This window comes from Solea senegalensis, linkage group LG13 (assembly GCF_019176455.1).
Source record: "Solea senegalensis isolate Sse05_10M linkage group LG13, IFAPA_SoseM_1, whole genome shotgun sequence".
NCBI lineage: Eukaryota > Metazoa > Chordata > Actinopteri > Pleuronectiformes > Soleidae > Solea > Solea senegalensis.
This window is the reverse complement of record NC_058033.1, coordinates 9742880-9763571: the sequence shown is the minus strand read 5'-3', so window position 1 is coordinate 9763571 and position 20692 is coordinate 9742880. Positions and strand designations below refer to the sequence as shown.

Below are 20692 nucleotides of genomic sequence, written 5' to 3'. Positions count from 1 at the left end.
GAGTGTCTTCCTGCACAAGAGGCGAGGTGCATGTTGGTGTGCTCTGTTCATACACACCACTGACGTAAAAGACGGGCTGAATTATTGTCATGCCACGTTCTGGTGGTTGTGTTGAGGGTTTATTATAGTGTTCAGTGAATTGCTGTGAGAAATGATTATACAGTGCACCGTGTAATCCAACTCTTTAACAGTACGTCTACATGTCTATAAATACTGTCAAAGTTGTTATTGAACGCTTTCGGTGCCATTTCGCCCACAAACCTGAAGGTCCCTTGTTAAGTTGACCACAGTGTCGCTGATATTTACAGAACTTCCTCACCAAGCTTTGCTGTGAATGTATTGCTATTTCAAGTAAACATTCAATTCAAACATTTGACGGGATTGTTTATCCGATATCCGTTAGTGCTCCAGCCAAGCTGTTGAGACAGACTTTAAATTATGTTTCTACATCAGACATCGTTGTGACAATTAGGAAATTCCACTCAAGTCTGGAATAAAGACAATTAAAAAACATATAATCTCTTGTTGTCCCATTTCTATTTAAGGAATGTATATTCTTCATTGTCCTTGGGAAGTCTATGTGTGTCCATAGTTGCCACATTTTCTTGTCCCGCAAGACAAACATGTAAGTAAACATGTTAATCATAAGGTCATCTGTACACATACTCATTTGTGCTCTTTCCTGTCTCCGCACACACTACATTTAACATACATTTGATCTTTTCCTTTTACTGTTCACTGTGGTTCCAGCAGTGTTATAGGAGCACAGTGCTAAATCAGTGCACTCCTCTTTTTAAGCCCTTGTCACATAGTAAATCCACGCAATGGCTGTGTAGCCTTTCCAGAAGGCATTAGCGGTTTCTCAAATCATATTATTAGCTACTGTCTATTTTCATCACACTGCCCACGGTGATCCCGAGTGTGCCGAGGAGAGGCCAGATGTTATGGCCGAGGTGCCTTATGGAGGTCATAGTTTTATGTTGTTTTTAAATAATGTCAGATAAGCTATTGTAGCCGGTTGTCACCGCACTGTCTGAGCAAAGCCTCAACACGAGTTATGAGTCCAATATTGTCATGTAACAGATTGTTTAATTGCAGACCTTCCCCTGTTGTATGTCAGGATCTCGCATTTCATGAGCAAAGCCCTGGAGTGATGTTTTTCAATTAATGTATGAGTTTATTTGATTACATTTTCAGAAGATATCTCAGTGTGACTGGGCCTTTTCGAGATCCCACGATTGTATATGAGATATTCATCCCAACAGAATTTCATACGTCATAAAAACATTTTTTATTTTTTTAGATGCATCAAAAAAAACATCCATAAAAAGTGGAAGAAAGAAGCCACACCCTAAATCAAAGTTTAGTTCAAAGGCCAGTAGCTGCTCAAAGCGGAAACAAACGTACAGAACAGACACTGACGATAACATTCACCTATCACCAAAGGCATTACAGAAACAAATAAGATGAAGTATGAAGACCTTGGATATCTGCTGGTGTCACTTCTCCGGAAAAAATAAACTTGCAAGGTTGGTCAAAGTGAATTTATTTCACTGTGTAAAACAGCGGTGGACTATTTCTCCTGTCAAGGGCTTTTTACATTTTCCATTCCAATTTAGCATCCTTCAAGGTTATTGAACACATAAATCAGCCTCTCTAATCTTCCCAATGTGATCACTGAAACGGCTTTTTCTTTGGTGAGATGTCTGATGGTAATGATGATGACGATGATCACTGCCTGCTCAAATAAATCCTCGTCTTTGCTTGTGCCGTGCGTGACATGCGGAGACAGTAATTCCCCCTCGTATCAAACTTGGCAGTGGAATGACGAGCTATTTTATTTCTTTCCCTGATATCAATAATCTGCTCTGTGACAGTTGGTCAAACAGCAACGGGGGCTCTTTCACAAAGGTGTCATTCTTGAAAAGTTTTTGTTTTTCAGATTGTAATTACCAAACCAATAGATCTTATAGAACATATGTGGCCTTCCAATCGATTTCATGTGGCCCTCCAGGCAATAGCAAGAATAACTAATGAACAGTTGAATAACTGCTAGATATTGAAAGGGAATGTTATCTTGGAAATAGGGACAGAAGCACTCACTCATAGAACACAAAATCAAAATAATTCCAGGTGGCCTGATTATCATGATGGTCATAAGAGGGTAGAAAACAACCACAAAAAAGTGCTGCACAGAATAATGGATAAAAGACAGAGTAAATAAAAGACATAAAAGCTCACACAAGGCAATGCAGTACATATTAAAAAAGGAATCAATACGGAATATTGTTATATAAGTTTGAGCTTATATCATCCACCACTACAACTGTTGCTTTTTCCCAAAAAGTGAAAAAGTTGGGCTTTTTTTTACCCTACTTGACTGGCCTCCTACTGACCACACTAGACACTCAGTGGCCCACAGGTAATTTGAGTTTGAGACCCCTGATATAGAATATTAAAGTAACTTAATAATGCAGAAAGTCTGTGACATCGATGGACATGTGTCAGTATTAAAACATCAAAAGCATCTTAGCTTCCCTCTGCTTTAGTGACATGGCTCTATGGTTGCCAGTGTCTGTTTCAGACTGAAATATCTATATAATTATTCAATGAATGGCCATGAACCTTTGCAGGGACACGTGTTTCCCAGAGCCAAAACCCTAGTGGTTTTCCCCCTAACTTCACCTCTGCATGGTCGACAGTTGTGTGTTTTCTTTTATTTCTCAATAGCCTTTGGATGAAGGGACAGGAAATTTGGTTCAGACAATCGTTTTCCCCTCAGGATGAACTCATAACTTTGGTGATCCACTGGCTTTTCATCTAGAAATAACTTGAGGCCGACAAACATCTGAGGAGTCATCTGCAAGAACATGCCTACATTTATCACCGCTCCTGACATTAGGGGCACACAGCAGATCTCTGACATAAATATATCAGTGAAACAAACAGTAGAAAAGGCAATGTTAAAATTTGACAGCTGCTTATCTGCAGGGGCATAGGGGATGGAGAAAAATGGCTGAATAAAAGATAACAAAAAAAAAGGTTAATATTGGAAAAATATTGCAGAGAATGAAAATGTGATGTCTCTTTTATGACTTAAAACCAGGGACAGCCATGGCCAGAAACGTAATGTTTTGAAGATGATATCTCAAGAATGTTCTAAAGGAATTTCTCCAAGTTTGGCAAAAAAGTCTTTCTTAGCCGTAAGGATAAACTGTTTAGATTTGGTGGTCGAAGGGCTTGACTATGAAAGTCCTTTTAAGTCAACTTGTGTGTGTTGTATATATGGAAAAAATTGCAAAGACAGAGACTGTATTGGTCAGTGGAGGCATGCAACCACTAGGGTAATTCTAGTTTTACGATAGATGTGATGTCAATAGATCCAAACAATAATCCTGGTCTCCTTAGTTGCCGTTGGTCACTAGGCAGCTGCTTTTTCCAAAACTAGACTGCAGGTCCAAACCCATAAACCCCCACAATGAAACAGGATCAAACCTTTCTGCTCTCTGCACCACCACTATGTAGCCATTTCTAACTTTTTGCTTTTATAGCTTTTACTGGCTGCCTTTTCAAGGGATGCTTGTCTTTCAGTCAAACCCACTTTAATGGTAACAAAAAAAACACTTCCATGTGTTTCTGTCCCTTCTGTGACACTGACTTTGCTCCACATTATCTCTTTAGTGACTAGTGGAGTGCATTTACCGTCAGTCTTTTTTATGCTTTAAACCATGATGATGAAAGTACAATAGAAAAAAAAACATTATTCATGCAGATGTTGAAAATGAAGATGATTCAGATATAGTAAACTTGTATCAGGGTGATGCTGTGGCACTGTGGTTAGCACTGTCGCTTCACAGCAAGAAGGTTCCTGGTTTAAATCCTCATTTTGAGCAAGTCTCTCCTGTTTGGAGATTGCATGTCTGTGTTCTTTGGCTTCCTCCCACACAGTCCGAAGACATGCAGAATGGAGTTAATGTGATTGTGAATGGTTGTTTGTCTCTGTATGTTGGTCCTTTGATGTCCATTGGACACCCACCATCAGCTGTATTGGCTCCAGTTTCCTCTGTGAAGGATAATCAAGATGATGAATGGATTGATTCACGCAATAAATGCATATTTGTGTGTGTGTGTGTTTTGACCTCAATCAGGTTCTGAGAAAACTAGAAGAGCACATGACATAGTAAATGACTGGTTAGCTTATTTATAGGACTTGCATTATATAAGATGTTTTTTGGGGAAAAAAACAAACCAAGAAAAGTCTGGAATATCTGAAGAAATGCATAATCTTTCTGAATAGGAAATATCTGTTTCCTAAAACACACAGTTTACATGGAAGGACAGCATTTTATATTCTGATATAATTTGATACGTGTGTGTGTATGTGTATATATATGTATATATATATATATGTATATATATATATACATATATATATGTATATATATATACATATATTCCATAATAGTAGTTTTTAAGCGTTATGTCTCTGGCTAAATCACTGATGCAGCAGATAGCCACGACTGTACTTTTGAGATAATACCAGTCAGCAGGTAGAATCAAAATCCATACCTCAGGGCAAAGTTTATGCCACTCCTGTCTCCTTAACACAGCTGTCTTCATGATTGTTTTAGCAAAACATATACCGACTGTCACAGCACCCTTCCTTCTTCTTTCCTCATTAATATTTTATCCAAATGGAAAATCCACTTCGTTGTCATGAGTGTAATTATCTTATACAACATCCATCTTTCTTTTTTCTTTTTTTAGAAGCCGCCTGTCAGTGAAGAGTTGTTTTGTGTTGTTCTCTTGTGTTTCCATGTAGAACAGATTATTTTCAACCTCACTTTGACACTATGGGTTTAAAAGTGATGTCAGAATGGATGATTTTTTTCCTCTCCAGTCGTATTATTCTGGATGCTGATGCCAAAACAGTTTTGGTAATAAGAACCAGAATGTTGTTGATATTTTGTACCCTGTGATTCTAAACTCAGATTGACACAGTCGTGGCTGCATCATTAAAAGAAATGGAAATCAGTCTGTGCCCACTCTCCTGCCTGACATATTTACCAAAAATCGTGAATAGAATTTGGGAATTGAAGCTGAAGGTTTCATGCTGTAGTGTCATCCACCCACTGTCCGCATTAATGGACCTGTCAAAGGCTGAACGTGTGGAGGTCAGAGTGAACTGTGTCTCTTGTACTGTGTCTCTTGTACTGTGTTTTTAGTCTATTTCTCCTGCTGAGACACGCGAGTTTGAAGGCTTTGTTTTGTTTTATAATGAACTGTTTTTCTTGACCACCGCTGCCTAACTCTGCCTTTCAGAAAATGCTCGTTTTAAAGCTCTAATCGTGTCCTTTCTCTCTCTTTCAGTTGTCCCTTGGAGACGAACAGAGTGAATTGACGAGGAATGGCTACGAATCTAAGGAGCTGGTGTATTTAGTCCACATTTACTGCCAGGTAAGACTGTGGAACACAATGGATTTGATGGCACACTCCATACAGAAATACAGAAACATACCAAAGCAACCACGAGCTCGTACTTGTAATGTAATGTAATTATATGCTATCTCCCATGTATGCTCCACTTCACTGAAAAACACCCACACATTTGTGAAATGTATTCATGCTTTGAACTCGTCTCTTAAAACTTGTCAGAAGTAATTTCCATCCCACGGATGATGGTTCATTAAACCAGTGCAGATATTCAGCACTTCCCTGTGAGCAGAGCTACAAGCTCAAACTTAGACATTACACAAACATGTAACTAATTGTTTCAAAAAAAGTTAGGTGGGAATTTGGAGCTGGATTAAAAAAAGCTGTGTATGCGTGCCAGGATGGGCTAGGGATTGTAAATAATGCTGGCTTGGAAGGCCTTAGGAGTGTGCTCAAACTCTGATCTTTAGCCATATTTTTACATGAAAATGTTCTGTTGTTTCAGAGGATAGTTTTCAAAATTCTTTTTGTGTTGCAGGGTTTGTGAAACAGTCAGCTATGTTGTCTGTTGGCTAAGTTTCTCTCTCTGTTGCTTACGTTAGCGTTTAAATGCATTTTCTGAGATCGGATAGCGCTTGACCATTTCTATGTGTAAATACACAGGAGGACGTATTGTCCGGACGGATCTGCCAAACCACTTCAGGAGGTGGTCTGGAAACACGTTGTTACCAGATTAAACAGTGTAAATTCGATGCAGTACTTGGTGGTGGGTTTCCACAAAGACTTCTTCCCCTGAGTCCAAACAATTGCGCAACGTCACATGCGGCAAATGTTGTTGTTATATGTTATATGGCAGTGCACAGAGGTGACATAAGGGGGGGTTGACTGTGATTGGATAGCAATCGGGTCTTGATGTGGACACAGGAGTTCTGCCTCCTGATTGGATAAAGTGTTAAAAGTTGTTTCTTGATTTACTGTCAGAGCCATGAGACTGAAAGACCCATGTCACTGACCCAAAAACTAAAGTATTTTACTGACAGCAACTTAAAATGTATTGTCGACATCAACCATCAAGTCATTATTGTGGGGTTACGGATACTTTCCGTCTTTAACGCGGCTGTTTCCATCTAGTTTTCTTTTTTTACAACTAGTTGAACATTCCTTGTGTAGTTTCACAGCAGAGGTCTTGTCAAAGTTGAAAAAGTTGGCTCAGTCATCTCCAAAATTCCTTTTCAAGGAGGGCTGTTAATGAAGTTACAGCCAACTTATTTATGATTACATCATATGCAAAGTTTTGCAACACATTTGATTTATCCAAATTTGGGCAAAGCCTTTTCAGTAGAACACACACGTTACCCCAGCTGCTCAGAAGCTTTGCCTCTGCCTCCTTCAGTGACATTTTTGATTTTTGGTTTCATGCATATTCTTCTACAGATCATACTCTATTTGCACAACCTTGGCAATGCCACACAAGTATGCAGCTGTCTCCTTGGAAATTCTGACTCCTCACAGCCATTGGAAAACTGCTAAATCTAAACCAATTCTGTCTGGAAAAGGACAGAAAAGCTGGCAGAGAGGTGTCCCTGAACTCTGCAATCAGCTTTGAACAGAGAAACTAGCACAGAGCGACGAGGCTGGTTCAGCTCTACAAGCCCAGAAAAAGGGGGTGACTAGAAGAAAGTGGGACAGGAAACCATAAAGACCACAGAGCCCTCCCAGCCGCGTCTCTCCGAGCCAGCACTTTTCAAATAGTACTAGAATCAGTGGGCTGAGTGGTGCACTGCAGTCCCAGTCACACAAGTCCTGGCCTTGGCACAGACAAATTTTTCTAGGCCAAATCAAAGCAAATACTTTTTCCACCACTAGTCTCTCTCGGTGGGGTTTTGAGGTCTGGAGCTCTTTCTTACTGGATGAAAAAAAGATATACATAAAATCACTCGTGGATATTTATTTGAAAGAAAAGCTAAGTTACATTTAATGTGGTGGATTGTGGGCAGAATTCTCTCTTGGTTTGCACTTGCACTGTTGGCATTTAATCACTGCTTTTCACTAGGAGGGGCTGAGTAAGCCAGTGATGTGCTTTGTTTATAAAGTATACAAGCCAAAAGCAGACTTGCTTCCCTTTTTATATTTGAATTTTTCTGAGACGGTGCCATTTTATCAGAGAAGAGAGTCTGTTGGGATATAAATACAGTTGATGCCAGTGAAAAATAAGTGCAGTGAGAGCTGATTAAGGTTTAACTGACTGGCCTTTTGCTCACAGAGACGCTTGATACTACTTTTGTGATGTCATCTAAAAGTTTCCTCCCATCTTCCAGTCAAATCAATGAAATTATGTTTACATTTTCTCTGTATCAGGCAGAATTAAAAATATTTATTTGGGACCAATATGCAAAACATTGAACACTCAATTTACAAGGGATTTTAAGGCTGTGGTAGGCAAGACATGTTTGCAATTATTGATCAATAATTCCATAATTCAGCATAATATAAACCAAGTGATCTTGTTGAACACTTAAGTGTCTCTCTAAGTGTCTTACCCAAGGACACATATACTAGCAAAAGCTGGGGGATCAAAACTCACAACTTTCCAGTTGAAAGACAACTTTCTCTACCACTGAACTGAAAATGACTTACTACTTGAAGATACTAGTTAGTACAACGATCAAACGTACAGTAGGCACCAAAAAATAAAACATTCACTTGTACCTCAGATCTTGCAGTTAAGAAGACAGTAATGCGTAAAATAAATTTTATTAAAATGGTATGAAAAGGAATCTAATTAATCAAATCTTAATCTTAAATGAGGCTACAATCAGTCACAGTGAGATGGATCTGTGTCTGCAAGTGTTACACAATCTCCTGCCTGATAACTGAGGATAACAGAAATCTGTGACGTGGAAGTAAGCGATACAGTAGCTGAAAAAGTTCAATGTCTTTGTCGAGGCATCAGGTCAAAGCTCTTGAGCATAAGCCAGGGACATTGGTCCTCTCAGCTCACATCAGTGCCCTCTGCAGGACTGTGTGGGCTCATTGTTTTGATTCCTCTGCAAACTTTAAACTGTACCGCTGTGAAGGCATGTCTGGGGGGCGTTTGTATGCTTCAGGCCTTCAGTTATATGCCGTGGTGTTCAAGGATCAGGTGACCTTGTGGCAGTTGAATTTCTCGCTTGTGGAAATGTACCCAGGCACAACACCGCACAGTTCACTTGTGGTTCAGACCAAACAGCATCTGATGATAGATGAATTATGTGTAAACTATGGGTGTGTTATGTGATGACGGTGAGAAGCAACTGATACTTTACAACACGTGTCAAACTCGAGGCCCACGGGCCATAACCGGCCCGCAAACACAATTGTGTTCAGCTCACAAGATAATAGGTGCATTAGGGCGTGTCCTCCTCCAATTTTGCTATTTACATGGTGCGTAAACTTGGCACAAAGTGTGGCACAAGGCACAAAGGGGTTGTATTCAGTGTCTGAAATATTCATAGATGTTTTTTGGATGTAACATCAATAAAGCCAATCAAAAGCCACATGCACCTGTGGTTGGTGCATTGCTATTTAAATGGCAAATGCTGGAAAGTGAACAATTCTATGCTCAGGAGGACGGAGGTGGGCGAGTAGAATAAAAGCAAAATAAAAAATCTGATGTTGGACCTCTTTTCTGTACACCGTTTCATCAGCTTAACTGATGAGCCCTTCTTCTGTGGAACCACCCACAAATTTGATGGTCAGGTTTGCTGTAAATTAGTCGTGTTTTAGCCTTTTTTTTTACGCAGCAGTGAGCTGAGCAAACAGGCTCACGGCAGCTGCAGTACTTAACGTGATGGAGTCTGAGGTTCTTGTGCCAACATGAACTGAATGCAGTGTCAGGAGATCCAGGCAAAAAAGGTAGAAGGATTAAGAGCAAGCGGAGACCATTTCCTAGACTCTGGAGGATAAAAGTATGCTAATGAAAGTCCAGCAGAAATCTGTGTACTATATTCTTACATAGGTGGCTTTATTGTGTGGTGTGATGTGTGCACAGTGGAGGATATTGCATCCTGTATTGGAGCAGCAACCAAACTGGAATTGACCCAGTGATATCTTACTATGATTGTTGTGTTAAAAGGCTTTTACAATTGTAAATCAGAGGAATGAACTTATTTGGTCTCTACAGTTGCATCAAAAACATTTTAGCTCAGTTGTAGGCTAGTGTTGAGTTGGCTGTTAGACATTTCTGATCCATTTAGCTTTACCTCACTTTCATCTTCGTTAGTTTTACGATATATGAGACAATCAGCAATTGATGTCGTTAAAACTCCCCTAACTGATTTTGAAGCACTTCAAGGCAAGAAACGAGCGGTAAACACCAGACTGATGTATCATCACCTTTTAAAGCTGCTGTCAGTGAAAGACTTTAGTGAACATATGTGTCAGTATTGTGACATTTATCATTTTTCAAGAGTGTTTGCAGCTCTCTGTGTTGTGTCTTTGTCTCCTCACCTGCTGCACTCACATTTCTGTCATGGTTTTGAAGGGCCGGAGCTGGATTGTGAAGCGCAGCTATGAGGACTTCCGTGTCCTGGACAAGCACCTACACCTCTGCATTTATGACCGACGCTTCTCACAGCTGCCTGAGCTGCCTCGATTGGAAAGTCTGACTGATTCGTCAGAGGTGAGTTAATTCATGCAGGTTAAAATATTCAATCCAATCTGAATCCTAAATAGATTTTCTTCACATTATAACATGAAACTGACTCTGGTCTAAATATAGACTTTTAAAAAGATGTACATTATTCAGCATAATAATTATCTTTCTGCATTTTGGAGAATCTTGTTTCTGCTTAAATCTCACACAGCACTTTGATATGCAATGGGATCTACCTATCCTTAGGAATGTGCCATCTGATATTGTGTCAGTTATTTCCCCTTCAGTCCACTTGAGAAAGTTATTCAGAGCCGAGTCAGGTGAAACTGTACGGTCAGACTGAGGCTTTAAAAAGAATGCCGAGGTATCAAACAGAGTGGCCAAACCAGTTTGTGTGTGTGTAAGTTTGTTTAAGCGTGTCTGTGTGTGTGCCTTCTGGAACAATAGCCTTCGAAAGTTGCCTGCGGGCCACATTTTACTTTCACCAGTAGCTGAATTTATAGGCTCCAATGTTAAATCTTAGTTTTGGACTTTCTTTGCTGTCATATAACATCAGGTTTTGACAAGACTTTTTTGTTTCACCACCAGAGCTGAATTTTATATTCGAGCACTTCACCTTAGTTAAGTTTCGGGAGTCAACTTTAACGCAAATGCACAGATGCGAGGTACCAGAAACTGTAAAACTATCTTTCCCTTGTAATATCATGTCATAGCCACAAATGCCACTTCAAGTGGTTAGCTGCCATGCACCACTCTTTAGCTGCCTAATTATTTGCATTTGTCCTCTAATGGCACATAACAACAGGAGCCAGAGCATTCGAATGGGAGCAACTAACTTAAAGGAATACTTAAAGGAATACCGATTTGCATTTAGCTTCGTATTCCTAGAATAGGGGTAATATTTTTGAAAAAATTGTGCTTCCCCTGTTCTAGTAATACAAAGCTAAATGTAAATCGTTGAAGTATTCCTTTAAATTGAAGTCTTGTTTTTAACAAGTTTAATATCCGGTACATTATTGGTCGATGACTGTAGGCCTTTTTCTTGCCAGTCATTCTGACCAGTCAGTGCTGTCACAACCTTGAACTTTAGCTGACAACTGACAGTTGTGCAAATAATTGGGATTCATTTTATGCCATGATTCTACAAAGGTTATGAATCTAATCCACCTTATTAAGCATTAGAGTAGCTGTATGTGAGAAATCATTTGTGTTAAGTCATAAAATTACCAGGATATGGCATCACAGATTAACGAGACATGTTAGACTGAAATATTCTTTTTATGTTGCAGTATCCATTTTAACCTCTAGTTGCATGTTATACACATTGCCCCTTTAAGAATTTTAGCACTGAATGAATGGCAGTCAAAGGAAATAACAACAGGGAATCAGAGTAAAAATAGTGTTAAAAACATACTTCTTCTTCATTCAGCTGTTTTAATTAAAACAGTTATAATCTTAGTTAAAATCTGCTGTTTGAGCGAATAATTGTGATCAGAAAAATTGAGACAGGCCTGGTGACCTGAACAGAACTATTGTCAATGTTGTAATTAACTAACACATGTCAAATATATCTGCAGTGAAAAAGGCCTTAGTACATACTGTACATAATAATGGTTACTACTGTAAATCTTAAGTCAGAGTAATGACTCTAACTGGCCTGTTTTTGTGTGTTGCCCCATGTTAGTCAGTTTCCCAGATGTTGTTAGCCTACCTCTCCCGGCTCTCAGCCATCGCTGACAACAAGATCAACTGTGGACCTGCCCTCACATGGATGGAGGTAAGCATGTCATGTTCTGTCTGTGATATCACTCTGGGTGTTTTACCTGCAGATGAAATTGTAATCATGGAGAAGAAATGCATTAATACTCCTGCACAGTATGTATTAGGAAAAACGACTGTGGCCTGAATCAGAGGAGCATTATGTTCAAACACTGCAGAGTGGCCCATCAGAAGAGAAACATCTTTGATATATTGCACACGGCAAAACCCAAAGCTCAAACTACTTGTGGCCTACTTTGTTCTACCTTTGCTATATAAAACAGTTTGTCTTCTACTTGTGGATGCTGAGAAGTGTAGAAAAAGTACAATTGAGTTATTGTAGAATCACAATAACTCGGTATGAGGTAGTATGAAGTCGTATCTGTACCAGCTTTGTCTTTTGTACTGTGTATGATACTTATACTCAAGTATTGTGCCCCATAAATCCTGCAGATGTTCAGTTTCTTTCCCATTTTTGGATATTTTTTGGACTATTTTCAAACAGCCGTCTGTCCTAATTAAAACAGCACACAGATTTATGCAGTCCTTCATTATTCAGTAGTTTCAAAAGTTATGTTTGTTGGATGCAGACCTGGATCTAGTGACTGGTCCTCGACAGGTGTTTATGCGGTCTCTGGTTTCACAGAACAGACCTGGGTTTGTCATTCATGTTTTTATTTAACAGCTTTCAATGCACCCTCAGAAATAAGTGTCAAATGGATTCAACGTGTGAGGGCTTCAGTCAAACCACATTATAATACAATAAGGCAGATGAGCTTTTAAATGCAGGATAATCATATGCTGTCATATTTTTCTTGCTGTTTCTGTTTTGTCTAATCACTCGCGTTGCCTGTTGAATTTGCTTGTAAGTCCGGTCTGTGTTTGATTTGCACTAGGTTGACAATAAGGGGAATCATCTGTTGGTCCACGAAGAGTCATCTATCAACGTGCCAGCTATTGCTGCTGCGCACGTCATCAAGCGCTACATTGCCCAGGCGTCAGATGAGCTGTCCTTCGAGGTGATGACAACAAAACCCATCAGCATCTTCATTTTCTCTCGTTTCTCAAGATACTCTGAGATTCCATAAGAATTCTTCACAGATGTGTCCTCATTTGTTGTTGCTCGCAACATTGAACCGTACAAAACAAAAAAGACAAAGATGGAGGGAAAGATCTGAATGGACAATCACGCTATCTTTTCTGGTACAAATGCTCTGGCACAAATTCCTCAGTTGAACAGGGAAATGACATCATAGCCTGGTTTAATCCCACTGACCACAGCAGTCCAGAGAGAGTATGTCATGCATTTGAATGTTAAAGCTTGAGTCTGTAAGTCTAGGCTAGCAATAGCAGGAAACTCGGCCAAATGGCCCTATGCTCACAAAAGCAGGTCAGTTAGTGAAAGGGGAGGGTAGGACATGAATAAAGTGAGTGTTTACCAACTTTTAATCTTTTTTTTTTTTCCAGACATCTTTATTGATTGACTGCTATCAGGACTTGAAGATGTTTAAGAAAGACATTTTCAGTACCCAGCCTTGTTGTTGTAGCTGAATACTGCCTCCAGTTTTAGCAATCACAAGGTCTTTTCTCATCAAGAAGTAAAGGAACAGTCGGATACATTTCTAATCTCCTCTCTTTCCCGTCTTTGTTGTGCTCTCTGCAGGTTGGTGACATTGTCTCAGTGATTGACATGCCTCCTAAAGAAGACACCACATGGTGGAGAGGGAAGCATGGATTTCAGGTACGCTGCACGCAGCCTGAGGCCAAAAGTATATACACAAGTGTGCGCACACCGGTTTCCTCTAACTGTAAACTTTGAGGTATTTTAAGGATGAGGAGAGAGTGGCGCGTTGTGAAGTAGTTTCCAAAGCCATAGGGTTTACTAAAATTCTTGGATTACAGGCCTTCTCTGTAATGTAAACTGAAAAATTAAATTAATAGTCTCCCGTGTATTACAAGTTATTTTAAATTGAGTGCAAAACAGTATGTCCGTGTTATCTATGTGCACAAAAAAATGATAAAAATCCTTGTGGGTAGATTTAGATTTTATTGCAGTTTATTGGCTTAAGTGTCCACGAGACAATAAAATACAACACAGGAAGTACAGATGAGGAAACAGATGAATGATTTAAAAGTCTTATCACATACCAAAACATGGCACACAGGTTTATAATTCTCCTAAAAAAATTAAATGCTATACAGTAAAAGAAAAACATCTGTGTGTTTGTGTGTGCATATGTTCTGTTTGCTGAGCCCTCTGCGGCTACAATGAGGGCCATGTTTTGTTTTTTTACAGAGCTATGGTTATACAACATATACATCAAAATGAGAGCAGTTACTAATGGGAACAAAATGTATCTTACAATAGACAGGGTGTTTTGATATATCTTCATTTAAGAAGGGTGTTTTTATTCTTAACATAACATTCTCATGCCCACATTGCTTACACATCTCTCAGTCGTTATTTTGCGTAAAACTTGCATCTCCAAGCCAACCTGAAGTTTATGAGAGGTTTCAGCTGTCAAAGTTGGACAAATCATCTGGATATCTTCCAAAAATACTGTGGTTTTTAGTACACACATCCATCACGTTTTATCATCCCTCCACCGCAACTCACCATGGAAACACTGTGTGAGAAGACGGAGGGAATTGTGCCCTCAAACAACTTCAGCTGTGGAAGATTTGATTAAAAATGAAATCAGTCTTGTCTTTTTTATTCTCAAGTCCCAACACATTCATTTTGTGACGCGATAAATGATATTGGCTGGATTAAAGCGGAAGCGGCTAAAGTAAACATTAATTTCTCTTTTTGAGAACTATGATCTCAGCTAAATCTCTGCAGGCTCAGGGGGCCGACTGTGTAATGAGCTACTCCCTCAGTAAATCAAGGGAAATCACACATGTGGATTTGTGCTGTAAATTCAATGGAAACGCCAGTCCTTATTTAAGTTGCATGTTATTCTTCATAAATCTGATCCCGTGCGTTTTGAGACATGAAGCCCCAGGGGGGACATTCATAGTGTGGCCTTTATTTTTTTTGGTTAAACAAATGGCAAATGTGTTTTCTAAGACAACTTCACTCTTAAAGCCCGAACTTGACTGCAGATATCTTGTTATTTTCTATCAGAATCTGCAACAGCAATGACACTGGGTTTTGCAGCTCATGTCTGGCTGAACCTCCTCTGACCCTCTGCCCTCTCTGTGTGGCAGAGTGTGTGTGTGTGTGTGTGTGTGTGTGTGTGTGTGTGTGTGTGTGTGTGTGTGTGTGTGTGTGTGTGTGTGTGTGTGTGTGTGTGTGTGTGTGTGTGTGTGTGTGTGTGTGTGTGTGTGTGTGTGTGTGTGTGTGTGTGTGTGTGTGTGTGTGTGTGTGTGTGTGTGTGTGTGTTTTGGCTCTGTTCCTGTAAGAAGTACTGCTGCCATTCACACTCATTATATTCAGAAAAGTTCTCATTGGCTGGTTATTCACGGATACATCTCTACTATGTCTATGTGTCTTGGGCACCCTGCAATTTCCATATTAAATCCACACTTAAATCTGTCCAATATGTAACATTTATGAGGGATTATTGGCAGAAATTGAATACACTACCCATAAGTACTGTTTGTATTATCACTTTAAAATTAATCGAGTCTTTTTAATAAACTTTAGACAAGGTCTGGGTTTATGGAGGCGGCCACTTTGCACAGCCATGTTTCTACAACAGCCTAAATGGACAAACCAGCCACAGCATGTGTTTTTATGTTTTAAAGTGGAATGTAAAGGCTAGTGAAGTTCCCTTAATGTTTGTTGAGCAAGTGTTTAGATGTCACTAACTGTAACTGGACCATTAATACTGAATATTAGAGCTTAAAAAGGGTGTTTTGGATAGTAATTAAAGAATAACACAAACAAACCAGCTCTCTCCATCAGGAGTGAATTATATTGATGTGTGTTTCTGTGGCCTGCACCAAATTTTTATTCTCATGGAGAAGGTTCATAGACACTTAGGAACCAGTACTTTACATAATGGTACAGAAAACACAAAGCACTGGTGTATGTAATACTGTATGAGTTTCCGTTTTCCAGGTTTAACTGAATAAAAACACACACTCAGTGTCGTCATTTCCATGCCACCTGATCCATAAATGTCCTAAACAAGTGCCAATCAGAATCCAAAAATGCAGTGACCTCAGAATCTTGACACGTGTTTCTAATCTACGATAGAGATGTGTGTACATATCTGATTGTACTTCCTTGCACCTCACCTGCTCGTCTCTTTGCTCTGCTCTGCTCTGTCCAGGTTGGCTTCTTTCCCAGCGAGTGCGTGGAGCTCATAAATGATAAGGTGCCACAGTCCATGACTAACTCGGTGCCAAAACCAGGTACACACCCTCCTTCTTCCTCTTCGTCTGAAATGATTCACAATTGGAAGGAAGTTATCCCTGATAGCAGTTAATGTCTCACTAATACGGCTTCATGTTCAGGAAGTGGTTAGGTGTGTGATGTATGAAGTGGCTGTGTGTGTGTGTGTGTGTGTGTGTGTGTGTGTGTGTGTGTGTGTGTGTGTGTGTGTGTGTGTGTGTGTGTGTGTGTGTGTGTGTGTGTGTGTGTGTGTGTGTGTGTGTGTGTGTGTGTGTGTGTGTGTGTTTGTGTGTAAGTAGATCCATTGAGTGGTGTAATATCCTTACATTCAGGCTGGGCAATAATTCAGTAACAATGTATGACACAATAGCATTTTCTTTGTTATCAGTATAACATTATCATATATTCTATATCACATGCATTGTGTAAACACGCATTGAGATGTAACACATAATCACAATGGCTTGCAAAATGTGTTTTTTTTGTTTTCAGTCCGTTAAGAATTTTAAAACCACAATTAAGTTGGTAATTATCAACATCGACTGATTTGAAAAACAGTTGTGTGATGATTTTAAATGACTGAAGTGCTTGGACTCTAAATGTTTTTGTCATTATGTGTAAAACCTTAGTTCAATATGCAGAGCCCAGTGTGACGTTTATATACATTTAGTGCGTGGGTATCATGCAGTGAAAGCAAACCCATCATTTAAACACATCTTTCCCCCGAAATAGCTTACCAATCATGCTATTGCTTTAGCTATTGACTCAGCACTATGCAAATCCACTGCAGATAGCTCTGCTAATCTATGACCATGTAGAGCAAACACAAGATAAGCTCTTTAGCACACTCCCGAGTGTCTCAGACAAATGTACAACATTATCAAACGGAGCACTTTATGCGGCCGTGATGTAGACTTGAGCTAAACATTAACTTCTCCCACACTGCAGCTGCTGTTGAAATTGGCAGCTCACATCACATCGCTGTATGAGTGATCCCTTTTCTGATCAAACCTCAGTGTACGAATCCAAACCGGAGACTGATTAAACCAGCATGACTCACTATCACAGCCATCTGACTGGCTCTGGGCTGGGTGAGCTGAGCCAGGCTTCCCAACCAGTGGAACGCCACTGAGATCAGGATTAAGTGATGGCACAGTAACGCAAAAAGCAGAAATCTCACTCACTCACACACACACAAACCCCACAAGCACTTCAATTATGGGGGAGAGGATATCGTATGTGCGAGGTTTTGAGGTGTTGCTGGAAGCCCATAGTATCTGCCCCGCCAATCAACTTTTTAAGCCTCTCAGATTGTGTGACTGATCAGAAATGAGCTTGTGTATGTGTGTGTGTAGATTTAACTGTTGCACTTTACTTAGACAAATGTATTTTTTTTAAATATAAATCAACCAAATTAAAATATTGGGCTGTCTAGTTCAGCGTGCGTGCGTGCGCGCGTGCGTGCGTGCGTGCGTGCGTGTGTCCTCCACTGCCTGAGTGCACCTTTAATTCTGTCATTGTCTCACTGCACAGGGATGTACAATTGTCTTAGCATGTGTCTTGATTTGTTGCATTTGACTGTGACTCCTCTACCTCAGCCACCCCCAGCTCTGGCCTGCAGCCCGCTTCTTGGAATCTCTTCCCCCCCTGTGCGTGCTGGTACACACTCTTCATCCACCACGTCCACTCACACTGCTCTCACTCACTCACTCACTCACTCACACTAGTTTTGATTATGAAGTTATGAGCCTTAGATTTTTAGTCCTGTTTTTAAATTAAATAGTTTTAGTTGTAGCCATACTTTAAACTGGGCAAACTGATGATGATGATAATAATAACAGAAGTCACTGTCTGGTGTTTCATGTGACTGATTTGCCCCCTTGTGTTTGTCAGAAATATAAGCTGTTTTTTTTTATTGCCTTTAGCAGTGACTTATGCATCTCCACACCACTGAACAATAAAGACAAGCTGGTGTATATGAGAAAAAAGTACTGCATTGTTTCCCCTTCACTGCTCATTCTTACAATAACTGTGTGCCTCAAACAGTGAAAACTATGATATCCAGAAGTAATTACAGAATGGAAATGTGCTGAATAACTATTGTCAAGAAAAATGCAGACCAATTATAAAAAAGGGGCTATAAGAACCTAAGGATTATGACTTAAATGTTCTGTCATAAACATAAAAAATACATTTACTGATAAATGTAATGTTTCTTCATATTGGCTGTGCTTCATTTCCATATTTTCTCTTATTGTTACACTTTCTCACCAAGCAGTTTATTGCTTTGGCATCGAAGTATGACTTTCTATGCAAAGCATCTGACCTCACTGTGCCACAATTTTCTCTGTTTGCTAAATTGACATGCTTCTCTCCCTCTGCTGATTCTCTCATGTCTCCATGCCATGCCATCCACCCATCTGTCTGTTGATCCATCTGTCCATCGGGCCGCATGCAGACTTGGAGATGGAGAGTGTAATAGAGGACAATGCATGGGTGGCCGACCCGCTAAACCACTACAGCCTAAGTTCAGGTAGACAAAAAGCCCCGTGTGTGTTGCACCACCAACCCTTAACCAAAACCTAACTTCACAACCCCGATGCTTTTGAACTGTGTGACCCTAATATGACTACTCCCTGTACCTGTCACAGTAGCTTTAAATTAGTGGTAGTTTAGGTAGTTATAGCTCTTCACACTCACTTACAAAACCTTTGTATGAATGAAGGTAGCCTCTCACAATCCAGTTCAATTGTGGTGTGTGTGTGTGATCCACAATTTCTCTACAATCTGTTGGTGCCCAAGAAAATATTTAGGTCCATTGGTAGTGAAGCTATTTTAGACTGTGTATGAGTAATGTGAGAGCACACTGTATATAAAACATAGACGTAGTCTTCCAGTTGTAAAACAAACTCCAGTTGTGAAGCCATTTAATTGGAGCCACAGACGTCACCTGCAACCAGCCACCTATTGGATAATAACGGCTGTCAATCACACTCATATGTGCTGTGCTTTATCATCTATTTTCCTCTAAAGGCAAACACGATTTATAAAATTTACATCATGTTCTGTCGAAGAACTGAAACTAGAGATTGAGACCATCAACTCCTAAGGAAAATGTTAAGTGATGTTGTGAATTGAAGAGAAGTAGGCTTAATTTCCATAAAGCCGTGTTTCCACTTAGTAGAACAGTTTGGTTTGGTACAGTATTGTACCATTAGGAATATTTCAGAAATAACCAGGCCCAACCATTCCATTCTTTGGCACCCATAGTACCAGAGTAAAATGGTCTGGTATGGTCCGGGTGCAGCTAGACCGGCTCCACCTACAGCAGTCAGAAAAAGTCACTCCCTTGCAATCGGTGTAAATATTCCATGGAATTCGAGACAAACTCCTCCAAATGGCCACAAACTGAGCACGAAAAAAAGAGTTGCTAGGTGTCCTCTGTTATTGTCCTTTGGGTTGTTGTCTGTTGTGTCGCGTTCAAGGTTGTTGTTCGTTGTGGGTCACACCGGTACAGCCCACACCCCCCAACCAAGTAAAGGGACTGTTCCCAGTCGAAGCACAAGCCTGTCCCAGGACCATACTGTACCATACTGAAACATACCATGATGGAAACACAGCTTTATTTAAAAAAAATTCTTTTTGCGACCAGAAGAGTCTCCCCTGTGGTGGGCGGTGGCTAACTTATACTTCTGTCTTACCTCCTCGGTGTCACTTTTCAAACTGAAAAAATATACAGTGTCTAGTATGAGGACATGTTTTTGTCCAGTGTATTTGCTTTTTTTTAACTGTCCTTCTCTTGCTTTAAAAATCCTTGTGTGATAACAAAGAAAAGATTACGTTGATGTAATTTGTCTGCAAAAGGGAGAAAAAAAAACTATGTGTAAAAGTTTGAGGGATTAGTGGGAGAACTGTGCTTTTTAAACCAGGGCAAACGTATCCCTGTTCTGTTTTTGTTACGCTGCCATCCAAGGTGTATGCAAATGACTTCAGGGGTGAGCCAGGTTACTAGAGCATTTCTCAAAGCTGCTGGATGTACCCTGTGTCTGGATGAGGTCCAGCTGTGTTTGTATGTGTCTGTTTGGTTGAAGCCGAATGGCCGCACCAGGGGTGCCTTGGTGCTAGGTCTCGACCGACCTTGATTTATTTAATCCTTTCACAATGAGAGTGGGGCCTGTAAACCCATCCATTGAGCACTAAGCTTTGTCCTGCAACAGTAAGAATCTCTGTCTCCCTCTCCATGGTGACTGAGAGAGCACATTCCTGCAGGCAGCCACACAGCATTGGAAAAAATATTCTTGCTCTGCTCAGATCTCCGATGCTCACCACTAACCTTTCCTGCCTCCCAGTAAAACCATGGAAATTATTAACACGCTGCAGTGCTACCATTTAGAAAAAGGCAAAAGAAAGCAGACATTACCCATCCTTCCATACATGTTCTTGCGCTGTCTCAGGCACAAAGTCTACAGGGGAAAAAAAACAATTGTCAACATCAATTAGGAAATGAATGGACTTGGAATGGTTTT

General features: G+C 40.1%; 1 protein-coding gene across 3 annotated transcripts in view; it reads left to right on the top strand.

Annotated features, from left to right (window-relative positions):
* arhgap32b (Rho GTPase activating protein 32b) overlaps nucleotides 1–20692 on the top strand; it is a 95988-nt gene that overhangs the window by 52788 nt on the left and 22508 nt on the right. For 2 of the 3 annotated variants that reach the window (XM_044041769.1, XM_044041768.1), the window contains exons 6-13: nucleotides 5371–5457; nucleotides 9956–10093; nucleotides 11751–11843; nucleotides 12721–12843; nucleotides 13488–13565; nucleotides 16105–16186; nucleotides 17765–17815; nucleotides 18625–18699. In XM_044041769.1, the coding sequence (XP_043897704.1) occupies nucleotides 5371–5457; nucleotides 9956–10093; nucleotides 11751–11843; nucleotides 12721–12843; nucleotides 13488–13565; nucleotides 16105–16186; nucleotides 17765–17815; nucleotides 18625–18699 (727 nt within the window). The remainder of the gene's footprint in view (nucleotides 1–5370; nucleotides 5458–9955; nucleotides 10094–11750; nucleotides 11844–12720; nucleotides 12844–13487; nucleotides 13566–16104; nucleotides 16187–17764; nucleotides 17816–18624; nucleotides 18700–20692) is intronic. The other variant, XM_044041770.1, reaches the window with a different exon arrangement.